Raw genomic sequence first — 18,339 nt, 5'->3', positions numbered from 1 at the left:
CCGTCAATAACTGATAGTAAACAAAAACAATCTTTGGCCTATTCGAAACATTGAAAAATAGCAAAAAGAAAACCGAAACAAATCACAATTAACAACAGGCACCGTACTTTTTTTGCTAATTGCTTTACATCGCACGGACACAGATAGGTCTTATGGCGACGATGGAATAGGAAAGGCCTAGGAGTTGGAAGGAAGCGGCAGTGGGCTTAATTGAGGTACAACCCCAGCATTTGCCTGGTGTGAAAATGGGAATCCACGGAAAACCATCTTCAGGGCTGCCGAAGGTGGGATTCGAACCCGCTTTCCCCCGGATGCAAGCTCAGAGCCGCGCGCCTCTAACCGCAAGGCCAACTCACCCGGTGCAAACGTTTTCATAAACATTTCAGAAAATGTAAACTGACTAATACAATATGATGAAGGCTGATAGAGTACGCAAAGTGTAGCACTGGTTCTCTTCAACAGTTAAGCAGCCGGCAAGCGCGGAGAGAAGGTGAACGTGCGGTGACGAACCAACTGGAGTGGGTAGGGGAGGAGGTGCAGAGGCGTGTCTCCAGATACGCAGTGTGCCAGCTTAGCATTGGCCAGCAGGTATTCATCGCTGATCGCGCAGAATTTGAAATGTCGCAACTTTTAGGCCCCCTAGTTAACGCCCTAATGAATGTTCGCACCCAAAATTGATGCCAACATCATTTTTACGTGTACCGAAATGTGTTTTCCAAGTTTCATTGCGATCGGTGATTTACCCATTGCCGATGTTTCCTTGTTCGTGAAATGAAGGAATTTTGAAAGCAGAGAAAATCGCTCCTCCGACATAACATTAGGAATGAAAGGTGTTTCAATGAGCTTTCTACTGAAATATAGCTTTATGCTAGATTTCTGCACAATGCCCATCAATATAAGAAGTGCAAGATACAACCTTATCTCATTGGCATTAGTGGGCGTCCAGTTCGACAGCCGGGATTTCATCAGTAATTGGAGGCGTAACCGATGTTGGTGCAAGTATTTTTCAGCGTACGCATTGGTTTCACAAACCATTAGATCTATCAAAACATCGTCTACAAACATTTCATGAAAGCCAAGTGGTTTTCCTTCAGCCGGGTCCATTCTATTTTCACACGCACAGTCACAATCAAAAGGTATTGGCAGGTTTATGTTATCAGTCACCCTGTGTGTTCGCATTTCTCGGCGTATTATCACGAATTACATCATCAGTATCACTGTCTTTGCTGGACGTTATCGCTAACTCTTCCTCTAAATCCTGTCGCGCACTGAATTACTTTCACTGCCACTGTTAACCAGTAAGTTAATTATTTCCTCATCACATATCACTCCGCTTGGACCTGCCATGTTTACAAACTATCTCACGGTCCTTTAGCATGAGAGACATGTGCAGAGCTCTACGAACTGATAAGATATGCGACATATCTAGGGAATAATTATTAGCTCTGCTTGTAGCTAAAAGCTGCCTCTTCCTGCCATCCAACGATGAAGCAGATAACTGTTACAAAATCCATGTAGCGGGCATTTCCAATGTCATGATATAGATGTTGATTCCCATAAGGAACTTAAAATATTTGTCCTGAATGAGTAAATTTATAATACCAATATAATGGTCCGTTATTGAACATTATAAATTTTCCAGCTAACTCATTCTTGATTGCCTGCGTTTCGCCCTCGTGTGCTAATGGACCATTATATCCGTATTCAAATGTCATGACGCACCGTTGCACCGTACACGCTAGGGGGGGTTAAAATTAAGCGATCGTTTACTTAGCCTTTATTTTTAATGATTTAACAACTGCTGTCAAGACACGTTATTTGCACACTTATTGCAAAAACATGTTCTCTTTCATTTTCACTTTTCTTTACGGAACAGCAGTCGATGGGTATTTCTAATCGACTCCGACATCACCTTCGAATGCCGAAAATGCTAATGGATATAGCGAGGAAGCAGTACTGAAGATTATCGATGATATACAATATAGCGGCTGGGTGCATAAATATCGGTACCTGAAAAATACGTGCATGCTTAATCGCTCGTAATAACTGATGTGTCAGGGTGTTGAGGCTCTCGCTGTAACTGAAGGATAATATGCAGTTTAACCTTTTGATCAGTGAATTTTTTGGTGACACATTAGAAATTAGACACATTAAAAATTCTGAATTCCTGATTTTAAGTTATTTTGATTGTAACTTTTCTCTGTTGATAAAGTTACATAATTTACACTTATGGTACATAACTGATACCTTCAATTTAAATGAATTTGGTGGCATAGATATTATTTTCTCAAAATATTGAAAGGAGTAATAAAATTGGCAAAAACATAACAACTCTCTATAGGTGATCAACACACTGACTTGACAGTTTCACCCATCAAAATGTCTTTAGGGTATGGTACTCTTCAAAACAGGGGTGTACACACAGGGATCTATCACACACAACTCACTTCCACTTAGTGTTTCTTGTTTTGGGGGGTCTGTTCTTTGTGTGCTGACAAACAAAACACCGCAATTGTGGTTTCTGCATTGATTGCGTTGGAGGTACTGGTTTAGGGAAATGACGTCCAGAAAGTCTCAAGAAGTCTCCTCCTGAAGGTGGTCAAACTCCTTTTGTTGGTTTTCTCTCCACTGCAAATTCCTCTAGTAGCTGGTCTTATGAGGCGGAGACAGAAGTCGAGTAGCTTTGGATTTTTCCAGTCTTCACCTTGTAAATAATGTATGAGGTCAACACTGAAATGTCTATCAGGTTAAAAAAAACTACTTCACATACCATTTCAGTATTTTCTTGACATTTGCAGTGAAGCTTACTTGCATATCAGCTTTGTCAATTGGGCCCATGTTCTCATTATAATCCGGTACATTCAAGGATTTCTTTTTATTCTGCCCTGTGGCGTGATCCTGTTTCTACCATCATGTTCTCATGTATGCTAATTAGCATGGTAACATCCCTTTTGTCATGCTATCTTTGCGCCAGCATATCATTGGTGTGTCATTCTCCCCTTCGAATTTTCTTTGGGAAATCTGGCATCCCTTTTCAGTTTTTTTTCTGACTGTGCCAGAAGCTCCAGTATATTCCTTGTGTAAGTGCTCAAAAAGATCTGGGCTTGTGTACCAGTTGTCGACATACAGGTTGTGACCTTTGCCAATGGTAAGGCGCTGTCAGAGTTTTGACAACTGACCCGGACACTCCGAATTCTTCGTCGTGTTCAATTTCCGTACTTTCCCAGTATAAAGAATAAAATCAAGGATAAACCCCGTTTCACATTCGCTAAGTATGAACACCTTTATAACAAACCTTCGTCGCTTGGATTGAATGTATTGTTTCCATTTTGGAAAGGATAGACTATAGATCGGAATTTATCTCGGAAATAGTTTATTATAGGCGTCATTTTGTAAAGTCTGTCACCTGAGTGTTGTAGATTGTCAGAAAAATGAAGCAGTCTTAGAATGAGGGAAAAATTGACGAGAGAGATCACTTTATAATACCAACATAAATGGTCCGTTATTGGACATTATAAATTTTCCAGCTAACTCATTCCTGGTTGCCAGCATTTCGCCCCCGTGTGCTAGGCTGGGCTCATCAGTTGGTACCTAGCACACCTATCAAGACGCTGGCTAGTGCATACCTTGGAGGCTACTGCGTAGGCTAATTGTAGCCACCGGCAGTGCCAGTGCACTATGTGTGACTGTCTCATTATAAAAAATTGATGCCTGCTTGGCCATCAGATGATGTATTCTGTATTCCCTATGGGAATGAACATCTATATCAAGAGATCACTTTACCGAACATCGGAGTTTCAATCAATTTATTTGTTGACCAATAGTCTTTCATCCTGTTTTTCTTCACATGGCCCAGCAACAAAACTGTTGCCAAGGAAACATAAGGATTCTCCACGGTTAGGTCTTGCCACTTATGTAACTTCGACTTTTCTTTTACCTCTGTATTTTCTGTAACAAATAAGTAGTATCATTTCTGACACTCTCAACTTCATAATATTACGATCAACATTTCTTTGAAAATCGACATTTCAAGTCTGGACTCTTTGTCATTCACATTAAGATTATCGTTGAGGCATCAAAATGAGTAGAAAGCGTAGGAAGAAACCTTCCTACAGAACTCCACTTTCTTTCTTCAGTTTGAACAGCTGACAGCTTACCCTTCTTTGCGACAGCGGGTTGCACTTCGTCGTCATTTTCCGTGTTGTTGTCTTCCGAAGAATTACCTATTTCACTCTCATCGGACAGAATGCAATCACTATCACCAGCATAAATATCAATTTCATCATCAGACTCCTCGTTGGTCAAAATAGTACTTATATCTCTCGGAGCAAGCCCTCATCCTTGACTTGATCCCGCCATTACCACTTGTATTTATTTAGTATCAGTGTGTGTTTGTTTCTACGGAAACCAGATATGAGGGAAAAGGAAAATTATGTGTATTGTTAAGGAATAGACGTGCAATGCACTCATAGGAAACACCAAAAGGAGACAGTTCCCGGGTGTTGTCGTAATTCGTACCTCAATCTCAAAATCGGGTTACGTGACTACAGATGCTGGGACAGATCTTCGTCACAGAACATGCCAGATGTGACAAAACATGGAATAAACTTCGCTGAACATTTCAAACATCCCGAGAATTGTTCGAAAAACCCGCCAGTACGATGTCAGGAAACAATTTCAAACATTCAACTTGAAACATGAACAATGGCACTACTATTCAGGCGCCAACTTCGAGAATGTAAATAGACGGCAGTACTGCTCAATGGGTTAATATAGGAATTTTGAAGGGTGAGAAAAAATCTGACATTACAACGGGATTCTTGTATGCCGTACTCGCTGTAGCAGACTTCTGTATATGAAAACAAGTGAAACATGAAGTTAAAACAATGAGGTTGTAGTAAGGTTAAGAACCTCTTAGTCTGACAGTGAATTATGTAACACTAAAGCAAGGACGAAATCTCAAAACTGAACCTTGAGAAGCAGCTTATCTTCATCGAGTCGCATACTCGAATGGTCTAGAAGGCAACAAAAATTAAGGACGTGGTTTGAGAGGAAGTAAATGCTAAGTCTCTAGCGTGTGTGATTTGGTAGTGGAAACAGTCAATAAAATCCAAATCTGTAATGGAAAAAAGTGAATGAGTGCAGTGTATGTGGGAAGCTTGGGCTAATAGATGAAGGATAATCGCAAAGATAACTGTAGACTTGATTATTAAATAATTGCCCTCTAACGGCATGACCTCAGTTTAGAGGACCCGCTTCCACTTGTGTTTGTAGCTGGCTCGGCTGTGTTTGTGATGAGGGAGGGAGGCACCAAGTTTATGGGGACGGGGGGAGGTAGGAGTGGTGCTGAGTTTGAGAACTGGAAGTAGGGTTCATTTTAATTATAGAATTGTTAAAGGGAATGAACGTTTCGAGTATACTGTTCTTTATTTTTCTTCGTTGATTTCATTTTAAATTTTCAGATTTAGGATCTCAAAACTATTCTTATTAGATGTTTCAAATGGTGCGGGATATTACCTTCATATTACTTGTTTGACTTGTAGTTTACACATCAGCGATTCATGATATGATCAACAATCTGCACCAGGCCAAGTTTTTGCTGCTGTAAAGAAATTTATCCACCTTCTATACCCAATTATGTAACCGATTTGATTCCTGAATTTCCCAACAGGTGATGTCCAGGTGTACAGCCGATGGTTTGGTTGCTTGAAACGTGTTGGCAGTTTTACAGAAACCAATAAGCCGCTCTCCAGCTTCGTTTCGATCACCTAATCCACAGAGACAACATTTCACTCTTTACGTTTCCCAACTTTGGCATTGCAATCTCCAATCAGAAGTAACACATCTTGTCTGTACGTCTTATCCACAGGTGCTTGTACTTGATCGTAAAATACATCACCATCATCAGTTGTGTGTGGCATATATATCAGTATTATGGTCATATTGAGAGGTTATCCTTGCAACCTTACGGACAGCACTAGATCACTTATGAAATCGTAACCCAGAATATGTCTACCAGGTTGCTGGTTGATTAGAAAGGCTCTTTCTGTTCCTCATTTCCTGAGTAATATATTATGTGTTCTGATTTGAAATGACCCATTCCAGTGCATCGTAACTCAGTAATTGGTAAGATATCAATATTCAAGCAAGTCATCTCATTTGTTGCAATTTCTAATTTACTTTGATAATACTCTTCCTTGTGCTTCGGATGGTCTTTCTCTGAATGGCAACATCAGCAGCGTTTTCTACGTCATTAGCATTACTCTGAAGGATCCAGAAGCGTTGCAATCTGAGTGTCACATCTTCCACAACTATATCATAACTCACTTCAGTCATATTCTGTAATTTAGAGAAGTGGTTTACCATTGTCTTCTCATGTATGTAATGGCATCTCAGCCATATTCGTATAAATTATCATCCGCCGCAGGCATTCTCCCAACTGCTGCTGACCAGTATAGGGTGCATAATAATCAGCGCAGTTAGCTATGTTCCCCAGCTTGTATGTACTCGTAAAGGCGAGAGTGGCATTACCAGTTGTATCTGATAAAGGAAAAAAATTGACTTGGAGTCTTCAACCATTCTCTTTCCACTGTAGAGATCAAAAAATGTACTTCAGGAAAGGAAGCCTGGATTGCTGCAGCAACTCGAAATCCATATTCTACACGTGACCTTCCTTGGTGTTAACAGATGTAATGTGCAGTGTCAGTACAGGCCTAAAGAACTGATCGTGGTGGCTACAGGCCTATTTTTTTTTTTTTTCCTTTGTGGAAATAAACTGATGATTTAGGTGTTAGAACTGACGCTATTTCGGCAGGTATTTCATGAAGGAAATTGTCATACTGATCAATGTTTCTTGTGAAATCTTTGTTTGTAGTATGGGGTAAATCTAACACATTCAAGGTCACCGGGAGCTGGCGGTTTGCTTCTACAAATCTATTCGTCTGCGACTTCAAGTTATTTATGATCTTCATATATTATTTGATAGTGTTGTGACTTTGTGCCTGACAGAGTGTGGAAACTGACCCTTTTGACTGTTCTCCAATATTCATAAACATTGTGAGACTTCGCCTATCATTGCGTGTGCCATACTACCATTCTTAATATTACATACTGTTTCATCTTATACCGATCCAGAGTTTAATTAATCTTTTTCTTTTTCATATGCATTGTTTTACATGTTTTTACGGCTGACGATGACCTGGACTAGGGTCGAAACCGGTCCCATTTATATTTACTATTAAATAAAAATGTAATCACTACATTTCTTTCCTATGTATTGAATAGGTTGAACCTCTTTTTCAATTATTTAATTTTTAACGTTAATACTTTCAATACGGAACAATGAAATTTTTATCTTTATATGCAATGAATACGCGTCGAATCTATGCTGTACATCTGCATTTCGTAGTTAAGGAATGTCTGCCTCCATAGCATAGGGCTACTGCGGCTGTGATGACGTCGCACAAAGTGGTGTCCGATCCGCGCATTGCAAGCATGCATCAGTCATGCTATATGTCTGTGTTTTGTCCGCCAGCGTAATGGTTAACACAGTTAGTTGTTCTCGGGAGCCTGACTTCGATTCCCGGTACCGTACAGCCAGAGATTTATGAATGGTAGGAAGGTTGATATACGCTAAAAGCGGTACATGTAATTCCGCTCCAGTGGAGGTGTGTCTGAAAAGAGCTGTACCACCTCGGGATGAGGAAAGGAGTTTACTTTAGTTGAGAAATATGCGCGGTTGTTGCTATTTATACAGCAGGCGAGATCGTTAACAAAGTGGTCGTTTAATATCTCGTACTTTGGGCCAATATAGGTATATATTTGGAGAGAAGTAACGTTAAAACATGATAAAAGCTATCCAATTGAAACGATTGTTTTACTTGCCAACGTACCTAACAAATAATAATTTTATGTCCTCGCGTACTTGAAACGATTTTCAAAGACGCCAAACAAAACAAACACGCATTATCGCCACACCTGTAGATATCCATAAGTTTTCCTGTTTATTTTTATTTTTTCCATCGAGGAACTTTTGGCACTATCGGGGCGATAATATACCTAACCTAAACAATGTGGTCTGTCTTATCTCGTGGACAGCTGTTTACGTAAATCCTGATGTGATAAATGTAGAGAACAAGCATGAAACGTAGGCTACTTAAAAATAGGGTCTGTGTTTCAACAGCCGCAGTTATCAAAAGAGTGTTTCCAGTTACTATGTATTACATTCGGAAATACAACTCGTAACATATGCTAGTTATCAGCTGATGGTTTGGCATGCCTTCTACAGCACGGCTTTATTCGGAAGGAGTGGCTTCTGCTACTGGGAATATCAGAGACCATCTGGGAAAAGATGTACACTGTTTAGACTCTATATTCGGGAACGAAATTATTTTTAAAAGGTTCAGCGTATGCTCTCGATTGCAGTGCATGGCTCAAAGAGAATGAAGCATCGCTGACGTGACTGATGAGATGGCAGTGAGGATGACATCACTTAAATTGCCGATACGCCTGTAGCAGGGCAGGGAAGTTGGTGCACAGCAATGATTCAAATGGAAGCAGTGATCAGGTTTAGTGTGTGGTAGGTCTACTGCTGTACCGACAGATAAACGACTGGCCATTAAAATCTTTTGTATCAATATTTGAGTGTATAACAACACGATACCCTTATCCCTTTTATCTACGGGGTTGAGTATGAAGTGAGACAAATCTTCGTTGCGAGTTTTTACGGCCGTATTCCCTTCCTGACGTCAAGCTCACCAGAGGAATTAATGACATGGAACGAATTATGTGATATGAGTAACTAAAACAGACTTTTACATGTACCATCGGCCTAAAAGTAGTGTTCACCATTTATTCTCTTTTTACGTTTAGAAATACTGCCTTCCGATGAAAATAGCCAGTATAACTCAAATACATTCTACGTTTTTTAAATAATAGTACAGAATGTTTACACGTACATTTTGTATCTCCTTACAGCCTGGAAGTCCTGTTCGCTGCACAAAATTTTAAGGTTATCGCATATTGTACCCCTATTTACTATTTTTGGCTGTAAAAGTGGGGGGGGGGAAATGGTCTAATACACGAGTAAATACGGTATACTAGGTCTTTTTTCTTCCTCCCTCTTTTGATGGTTTTCCATGTGTAGGCGTGTCATTACAGGTATGTGTTTCCTTATTGGTGCTGCCGATGAGTTCCATAGGCCTTCTTGTTTACATAATTATAGTTGTACTCCTCTAAAAAAATACGTTAATGGTGCTATGACCGTTTTGTGCAAAGTACAGTAGATTGGTGTCTCTTTTTTGTTGACATTGACATTGTTCTTTCCACCAATACTCATATGTACAACACGTGCCTCACAAGTGGCCTCTTTCCAAAAATGTGGGAAAATGCCATAAAACCTGTTCCCAAAACTTCCTCACCTCTACTTATAACAGATTAGCTGGGCTGAGTGGCTCAGATGGTGAGGCGCTGGCCTTCTGACCCCAATGTGGCAGGTTCAATTCAGGCTCAGTCCGGTGGTATTTGAAGGTGCTCAAATGCGTCAGCCTCGTGTCTGTAGATTGACTGGCACATAAAATAACTCCTGCGGGACTAATTTCCGGCACCTCTGCGTCTCCGAAAACCGAAATAGTAGTTAGTGGGAGGTCATCTGAATGGGTAATAAAATATTCAGGAACACCACAAGGCTCAGTACTTAGACCACTTATCTTTGTTATCTATATTAACGATATATCAGCACGGCTAAGAGACTGTAAATGCCACTTATTTGCTGAGCAATCCATCAAAATCTAACGCTGTTATTGTTGGGCAGTAGAAACAAATCAGTGCGGCAAAAAACAAAAACATTCCTCCATTAACTATATCTGGTAAAATTATTCCGTACGAAAACTTGATAAGAAATCTTGGAGTAATTATAAACGACAATCTTAACTGGGGAGAGCACATTACAAATATCTGTGGAAAAGTGTACGCCTCCCTTCACCCACTAAAATATCATGAAGATATGCTCCAACTAAACATGAGAATTATGCTTATAAGTACTCTTATCCTCCCTATATTTTCCTACTGTGACGTATTTATGCTGCCACGAGAGAACAACTAAACTGATTAAAATGTACTATGAACTCGTGTATTAGATATGTCTTCTCTTTATGCTGTGTTGTTCATGTTACCCCTTATTTTGTCAACTTTCCCTTCTAATATTTGAACATAGAAACCTCCCTGTGGCAGTATTAATCTTTCGAATATTAAACGAGATATCCCGTACTACTCATCTTCACAAATCAATTTCCTATTCTCTTCCCACCAGCTTAACACGCTCCGGCAGTACACTTGCTATACCTCTCAGCAGGATTTAGCTGTTCCTTTGTTGCGAATAGAGGTAGAATATGGAAGTCTCTCCCCCACAACCTTAGAGCTATTCCTTTAAGTCGTCTTGCCATGAGCATCTCCGCAATGTGTGCTGCCAGGCTGAATGAATCTGGTAGAGTGAACGTGTGTATGAATGTACGTTTACTGTGCTTATGTTATTTTGTGTCATTCAACTTTTAATTTGTAACGATAGTTTAAGACTTGACTAAGAATATTTATAGTGTTCATGTTATTTTGTTTCTAGTTTGTAATGGTAGTTTTAAGAAGATTCTGATTATTATTCTCAGATGTTCACTTCTATTGTGTGGTTAAGTGTAAGAGTGGACCATGAGTCCTAACTTCGCCACTACAGATAAAGGCAAATATGATATAAAGAGAGCCCTGAATAGATAAAATTTGATTCTGTTGACAGTCAGGTTCTTCCCTGTTTGGAAATGAAGGTTTATGCAAGAAGTGTGCATAGTAGTCACCAGATAGCAGACAAAAATAGTGCTTGCCCCTGATGGCAGAAATATCACTCTAATTTCGGTGACAAAACACTATCGAAATAGGAATAAAGGTATATCGTTCGAAAGCTCAAACCTTCCACTTCAAGGAGAAAAGTGTTAAAACGCAAGCAGCTTCGATCATAGTACAGTACACACGTGTATCGTGCTCTTCAATCCACCGCGCGCGATGCTCACTGCATAGCGAGCAGTGCTCGGCACTCCACTCTGACAAATTAATATTATCAGCATGCAGGGTTGTGCTTTTTGTAAGCTGAGAAACCTCTCTCGCTGCCCACATTAGGCGTCTGAAACCACGATGCTTGCAAACGCTAGGATGCAAATTCGCTGTGGTCGTCTATCAAACCTTCGAAAATTTCACTAACAATGACTTCATTTTGCAAAGCTATATAACCCTGGAAGAAACTGTTCATGGATAGTTTCACAAGAATAGAAATCCTCTTCACAATGTCCAGGAGAGTAGAATTTGCTTCATGCTGAGCACATTCAGAAGATAAAGTTGTGCCGCAGTTGCTTGGGTCCTGTTCGATAATTTCTTTCAGCTGTTCTGTGCTTTTTTTTTTTTTTTTTGCCAGATTGTTGATTTTTCTCTCTTCTCTATCTTTGCTTCTTGAAAGCTGGTTCAGGGTAACAGTTGTCTCTTCTCCTAAAACTGACTTTCTGATTAAATCAAACTCTCAAACTATGTCTAATTTAGGGTGAGTGTGTTCCTCCTAGTACTGTTACAAAATATTCCTTAGCACAGGTAGCTTTCTGCTCATTACAGCTTAGATCCTTGAAATAATTTGAAGCGTCACCGACGTCATCTAACTCAACCAGATTGCAGACATATTCTTGTATTATAGAGAGCTTATTCGAGCCAGGATCCCCAGCGGTTTTAGTACAGGCATCGAGAACAGTTTTACTGTCTTCTCACCGTGATTGTATTTCTCGTGAGGAAATTTCTAATATATCTATGCTTTGGGTTTTGGAGTATATTGGAATGCTTACATTCCCTACTCGTCACCACCGATTTCGCTCAAATTCATAGAACGTGCAGGGCTTGTCTAGAAATGGAATTACCAAAGCAGGAACTCCAGATGGCCAAGCGTATAGAAAATAAAAATAAAAATGTTGACAATGCTCTCGCACTGTATAAGCCATTTTTCTCAATTTTCATATTATTCATTTATTTTATTTTACTTATTTATATGCAAAAGGCATATAGGACATCAGTTTTTTAATGAGCGCACAATTGTAGAAAATTTGGAGTTGCGAACTTTCCCGACGTGTTCGAACAGAAATTCTTTTTCTCTTTTATTGGCTATCTCCCTTCCTTGGGGAATGTTCCATAAACGTGAATAGTCGTTTCGTTGTAAGATTCGTTTTCACCTGACAAGTGAAGGTTGCTCCTGGCGGCTGTACACAAACAATAGATTCTTGGCGCAGGTAGACAATGACAGTGAAATCCCAACTTTTTACCTTTTCTATGCCATTTGCGTATAAATAAATAAAATGAATTATTCACCTCTTTGCGTAATTGGAAAAGGAAAATATAAAATTTGACAGAAAAAACCAGTCTCCACACAGGGAGTCGAACCCACGACCATCGAATTACCAGTCCTAGCTCGTACCGCTACGCCAACAACTGCTCGGCATGCGCACTAACGTAAGTGGCTTATACGGTGCGAGAGCCTCGTGAACATTTTTATTTTCTATACTCTTGGCCATCTTTGGGTATTTTCATTTGTAGCCAAGCCCTGCATGTTCTATAAATTTGAGCGAAATCGGTGTGGCGAGTAGGGAATGCCCCCTTGTTGGTCGTACTTACACACTTATATGAGTGTAAAAGAATTCTGCCAAATTCCTGTTTTCTCTTGCCAGCCTTGTATTTGACACAATCTTTCATTGGTTGGGTTTTTGGGAAATCATGCAAATTGTATTCTGGTCGTCTTTTTAATCATTGTCCTTGACCTGCTTCCTATTCCCATATAGACCTAGTGTGTGTTATGTAGAGTTGTCATTTTATTTTTTACTCAGTAAGGTCAATAATTATCATGTGGAATGTACAGCAGGGCATGTTGGAGGAGACGAAGAGGACATTGACGAGGATATCGATGAGGAGGAGGATGAGAATCTGGAGGAAGAGGATGAGGATTCCATTCCCAATGCCAAGGTAAAAGTTATTTACTTTAGTTGGTGTTTACTAAGTTCTGTTAATAGCTAGTGATTAACCTCTGTTCTTCGTTGTCTTGATATTTTCTAGGGTGACAAGAAGAGGAAGATGCCCTTAAACTCTTCTGGAAAAATGAAGAAGGCAAAAGTGGAAGACATTAACGATGCTGAGGTACACAAGTGATCTACTCATGTATCGGTGTAAAGAACTTTTGAATTTTTAAAAAGAGGAGCCACTCCGTACAGGTGAACTTGAGTGTATGGAGCATATGTTTATATGATGTGCTCCGTAGTCAACTTCTCCTGAGGATATCTCTTTCATGTTCCAACCTACCTTCCTAGTTTTCACCAATAAAGACAAGAGTTTTTTTACTGGCTGATTGGTTACTGTAGTTTTATGTGCAGTAGTAGTGGCAGTTTTGTCTTCATTGTACTTTTTTTGTTTTGTTTTTTGTTTGCATGTTCTTTTAATGCTTCTGTGAATCAAACCTAAATTAATACTGTGAACGGGAGTTAATTGTATATCATAGTTTCATGTTAAGTAATCGTTTTGTTTGAAGCCATACAGAAATTCGCTCTTGAGATTCTCCATTGAACTGCTGTACTGTATATCTTGTGGTGTACGTCTTTAAATTCTGGACAGATGTGATTGTGTTTTCCATCTCGGATGACTGAATGTTGAGTACTAGGAAAGTGTCGTGGATCGCACGATTTCTCTGCAGACTTGTATTTGTTGAAATATGAATGGTTGAAGCAGTTCCATTCCCTAACCATTCATAGTTGTGCTGAAGTATAAAACTCCCTTTAAACCGACTGTTGACAGGATTGAAGAACTAACTTTAAGATACATGGTGAATTAAGGAATTTGATTAGTGTTGGTCAGCAATTCTGAAATTCATTTCAGCTATCTAATGGATGCTGTATATTCTCCATATATAAATAACTTTGGGAGTTGTGTGTGTTAGTGGTATTGTATATTGAAGTACAAAGTGTGTTCCTATGGGCGAAAAGAATTACTTTTAGGTAATGTGAGACATGGTGCCAGCCTGTGAACTGTAGCCGTGTGTAAGGATGATATGATAGTTCATGTTGTGCTTGAAAGTATGAGTTTGATTTCTTCTGTTACTACTTGTTTATTCGTAGACAAATTGCGATCATGACTGCATCAGTTTGTGTTTACTCCTTGATACTGTAAACTGCTCTTACATTTGTACTCCATGTTCACGTCATTGTTTTTTGTTTGTCAGGAAATAAAACAAGGTGCTGCAGAATGTCCCATTTTAAGTTGTTTTTATTGCTTGAAGTTTATCAAGTCTTTTACTCATTCAGATGTTAAACTACGATTAACAGTGTCAACGCTGTGGATTGATGCATTAGTTCCCAGGTATTTCTCCGTTACTAAGCTTAATTTTTTCAAGGCCAGTGCTGAGATGGTGTGGAAGGAAATCCATTGATCGTTTTAAGATTTACAACATTGTCATTCATAAAATCAAATAGTCATAGTTTTGCAGTTACTTTTCATGGTAAGGATCTTAAATATATATTGCATCCAGACTTTACTTACAAAGGAATCCAACGAGGATTAGACACTTCACATATGGTGGCTAAGTTGATAGTGGTGAATCATGCCAAACATTTCAGAAAGGTTTTTTCCCTTGCTGCTCCTTGGCTTTTCTTCCCTTTGGCTAGTTTGATTCTGGTTACACCTCATTAACACGTTTCTGTAGGGGACAGGGAAAGAGCCTATTTTAAATGACAAACCGTACTGTAGAATATTCATTTAGAAACTACCCAACGAGCCTATAAGGATGCTTCACTTTTTAATTATTTTTATGTATATATTATATTTATATTGCATATCTGCCTAGTTTTACGGTTTATCCTAAAATTTACGGAAATTGCACCATTTTAAGGATGGACGGTGTCATTTGACGACTTCGCGGACAAAAATTTGAAACATTAACATATGATAATCACTCCACTTCCGTACAATCGATTGTTTGTGTGGGTCAAAGCACGCTCGGTCTTGATCGAAGGCAAGTCCACGATATTGAAATAATAACAATAAGTTATTTCATTAATTAGGTCGCCTAATCAATACAATAAATCTTGTCTGTTGAGTTACATTGATACATGTTTCGCCTTACATACAGGCATCATCAGCCATGGTTAACCTTGGAATAAAATCAGGCACCTGATTTACACATGAATAAAATAAAACTCATTTATAAAAAGCCACGAAGAGGTTTTAAAAAAATTAACATATGGTAAGAGACTAGTACAATGTTGGTTTTAAAGACTACACTAGGAGTGAATTTATATTTGGTAAAAATATTTGCAATAGTGACATTGGAAGACTGCTACTTTTTAAAATGAATAAAGCCTCAGTTTATTATAAACAAGTGGTAAAAGTGCTATAAAATGTTGACCGACTAGCGGTTAGAACTAGCAAATACGAAATGACGATCAAAATCGTATTTTTTAAAACATAATGAAAGGTGGTCAAGTGACCTGTAATTGTTTACGTAAGATAAAAATCAATAGCATATGGTAATGATATGGTTCACCTTGGTGAAGAAGAACGAGGTTGTAGTTGAAGGTTAATATACAAAGTTGATATTGGACCTCTATGGACCATCTCATTTGATAAGATGCTATAACGTTATGATTTTATTTCAAGGTTAAACCCATGGCTGATGATGCCTATATGTAAGGCGAAGCCTGTACCAGTTTTAATTAACATGTCATTGTAACTCAACAATGATGATGCTATTTGCTTTATGTCGCACCGACACAGATATATCTTATAGCGACGATGGGATAGGAAAGGCCTGGGAAGTGGAAGGAAGCGGCCGTGGCCTTAATTAAGGTACAGCCCCGACATTTGCCTGGTGTGAAAATGGGAAACCACGGAAAACCATCTTCAGGGCTCCCGACAGTGGGGCTCGAACCCACTATCTCCCGATTACTGGATACTGGCCGCACTTAAGCGACTGCGGCTATCGAGCTCGGTAATAACTCAACAAAGACAAGATCTATTGTGTTGATTAGGTGGCCAAATAAATAAAATAACTCGTTATTATTTCAGTCAAATATCATCAATACGGATCAAAAATTATATTTATCAAATGTGAAGTCCACGATAATCGATAACTCATTCTTTGATATGATTCGTATTTTTAACCATGTGTTGTTTGGGTCGTTATTGGAATTGAATTTAGAGCCGGGATGACAGTTCTTCCGTGTTAATCTTAGGTCAAGAAGTTAGTAAAATAACCACCTAATCGATTCTTTGTTATTGCCCCAGGCATGATTGAATATAAATTAGCACTTGCAGGACATGTTTCGACCATTTAGTGGTCCTCTTCAGCTGTAATTGAGAAGAAAAAAACATTAGGACAATAAGCACAAATAATAATCTTAGGTGTCGACAGGCTCTGCTCCGCAAATTCTTTGTTCGCTTGTGTTTTAACCTATATTGTTTGACTACGTTAGTGTTGTTCTTTGTTCGCGAAGTTGGCGTTCCTTGAAGGCCTTTTAAGTTTGACATATTTTAATGAAATGTAGACGTTTTGTGTTATAACTTCATGCTTTGCAGTTTCCTGTATTCGTTGGACTAATTAAATTCGTTCCAGTGACTGGGTACACTGCTATTAGCGAAGTCCATTAAATTATAATGAGAATTACATTCATTCCATGTGTGTGTTTTTTACCATGTGCATATTCTTGGTTCATGAGGTTGGTGTCGTGTTCATTTAATGGTTTAAGACTTTGTGTGCTTTAAATGTTTTAATGAAGTGCTTGACTACTTTGAGTGTTTATGTTATAATTTTATGTGACGTTCAGTGATGCAGGTTCCGTTCTATGTTTTTAATAGATACAGAGACATTTGTTCTTGGACATTTTCATACGCTATATTCCTATTGTAGATTATCATGAATGAATCCAACAAGAAGCAGTACCTCCAGACATTTAGAATCATATTCTGTTGATTCTCCGTACATACAAAAATCAAGAAAGGGAGAAAAATTTGCCTTTTGCACGGTATGTGGGTGTGATAATAATAATAATAATAATAATAATGCACATGATGGAAGAAACGATTTAAGTAATCATGTGAAGTGCGGTAAACACTTAAGTTACGTTAAATCGAAGGAAGGTAACAAGAACGTCGACACTTTTTTTGCCAAGTCTTGAAACGTTGACAGTGACGTAATTAGGGGAGAATGTCTGTTTACTTCCATTTTGGTGGAACACAATGTGCCCATAAGTGCGGCTGATCATGCTGGTGCTTTATTTAAGATGTTGTTCCCACATCAGAAGTTGCAAAGAAACACAGCTGTGTACGCACAAAAAAATCTACATGCATTGTAAATAATATGGCAAAAAGTCATATGAAGTTAAGTGCCTTCAGAATGGACTGTTTTCTTTGGCAATGGATGGAAGCAGCGATACGAATGCCATGTTTTATCCTATAGTTACATTCTACGATATTCTACTGGAAAAAAGTAGTTAGCCCTATGCTATCCATACCAGCGTTAGAGGGGGACTCAGCAGGGTGAAACATAGGTAACCTGATGTTATCACAGGTGAATTCTCATAACGTACCAATTGAAAGCTGTGTGGCTTTCTGCTCCGACAATGCTTCTGTTAGGTTAGGACAAAATCAGCAGTTCTGAAGGAAGTTCAACCAGGGATTGCCGTCGTGGGTTGCATTTGCCACCTGATTAATCTAGCAGCTGAAAAAGGTGCTGGAAGTTTATCACTTAAAGTGGATGAGATCCCTGTTGATATATTTTATTTCTGAGAGAAAAGTGTCAGAAGGAAAGAATGTCTTTAGAAATATCAGAACTTGCACAGTTTTCTTCCATTTGTTTTTTCTTGGAAAAGTTTCCTGTCATGTTATGCAAGGAAGAAATTGAAACTACATGAGGTGGTGAATGAGCTTCAGAGGCAGTTCACAGCTCTTTCGGTAGATGCCGCTTTGGTTGCAAATCGAGATGCTGCAAGTGATTCCAGTTGGACATAAATATCAAAAATTCATGGAGCTGATGGACTTCTTAAGTATAACAGAATTTCTAGAGTCGTGTTCTCTATTCTCACCATACCCCATAGCAATGCACAATGTGAACATGTTTTCAGCCTTGTGAACAAAAATTGAATGGAGTTCGGATATCCATGTACAATGAATCTCTGGAGTCTTATTTCTATTTTGAAGACCAGGAGTTCTGTCCCTGTTAAGACAAAACATTTTCTCAAGCCTTTTTGCAGGAAGCTTAAAGGCCACGACTTCATAGTCGAAGTAGCA

General features: G+C 38.9%; 1 protein-coding gene across 2 annotated transcripts in view; it reads left to right on the top strand.

Moving 5' to 3' along the window:
• The window catches only part of LOC136877204 (nucleoplasmin-like protein), a 177,303-nt gene that overhangs the window by 90,613 nt on the left and 68,351 nt on the right, over positions 1-18,339 (top strand). The window contains exons 4-5 of one of the 2 annotated variants that reach the window (XM_067151030.1): positions 12,932-13,032; positions 13,123-13,203. In XM_067151030.1, the coding sequence (XP_067007131.1) occupies positions 12,932-13,032; positions 13,123-13,203 (182 nt within the window). Of the gene's footprint in view, positions 1-12,928; positions 13,033-13,122; positions 13,204-18,339 lie in introns of both variants that reach the window. The other variant, XM_067151029.1, reaches the window with a different exon arrangement.

Source organism: Anabrus simplex, chromosome 7 (genome assembly GCF_040414725.1).
Source record: "Anabrus simplex isolate iqAnaSimp1 chromosome 7, ASM4041472v1, whole genome shotgun sequence".
Lineage (NCBI taxonomy): Eukaryota > Metazoa > Arthropoda > Insecta > Orthoptera > Tettigoniidae > Anabrus > Anabrus simplex.
Note: the sequence above shows the minus strand (reverse complement) of the source record. Positions and strands in the feature narration are given on the sequence as shown.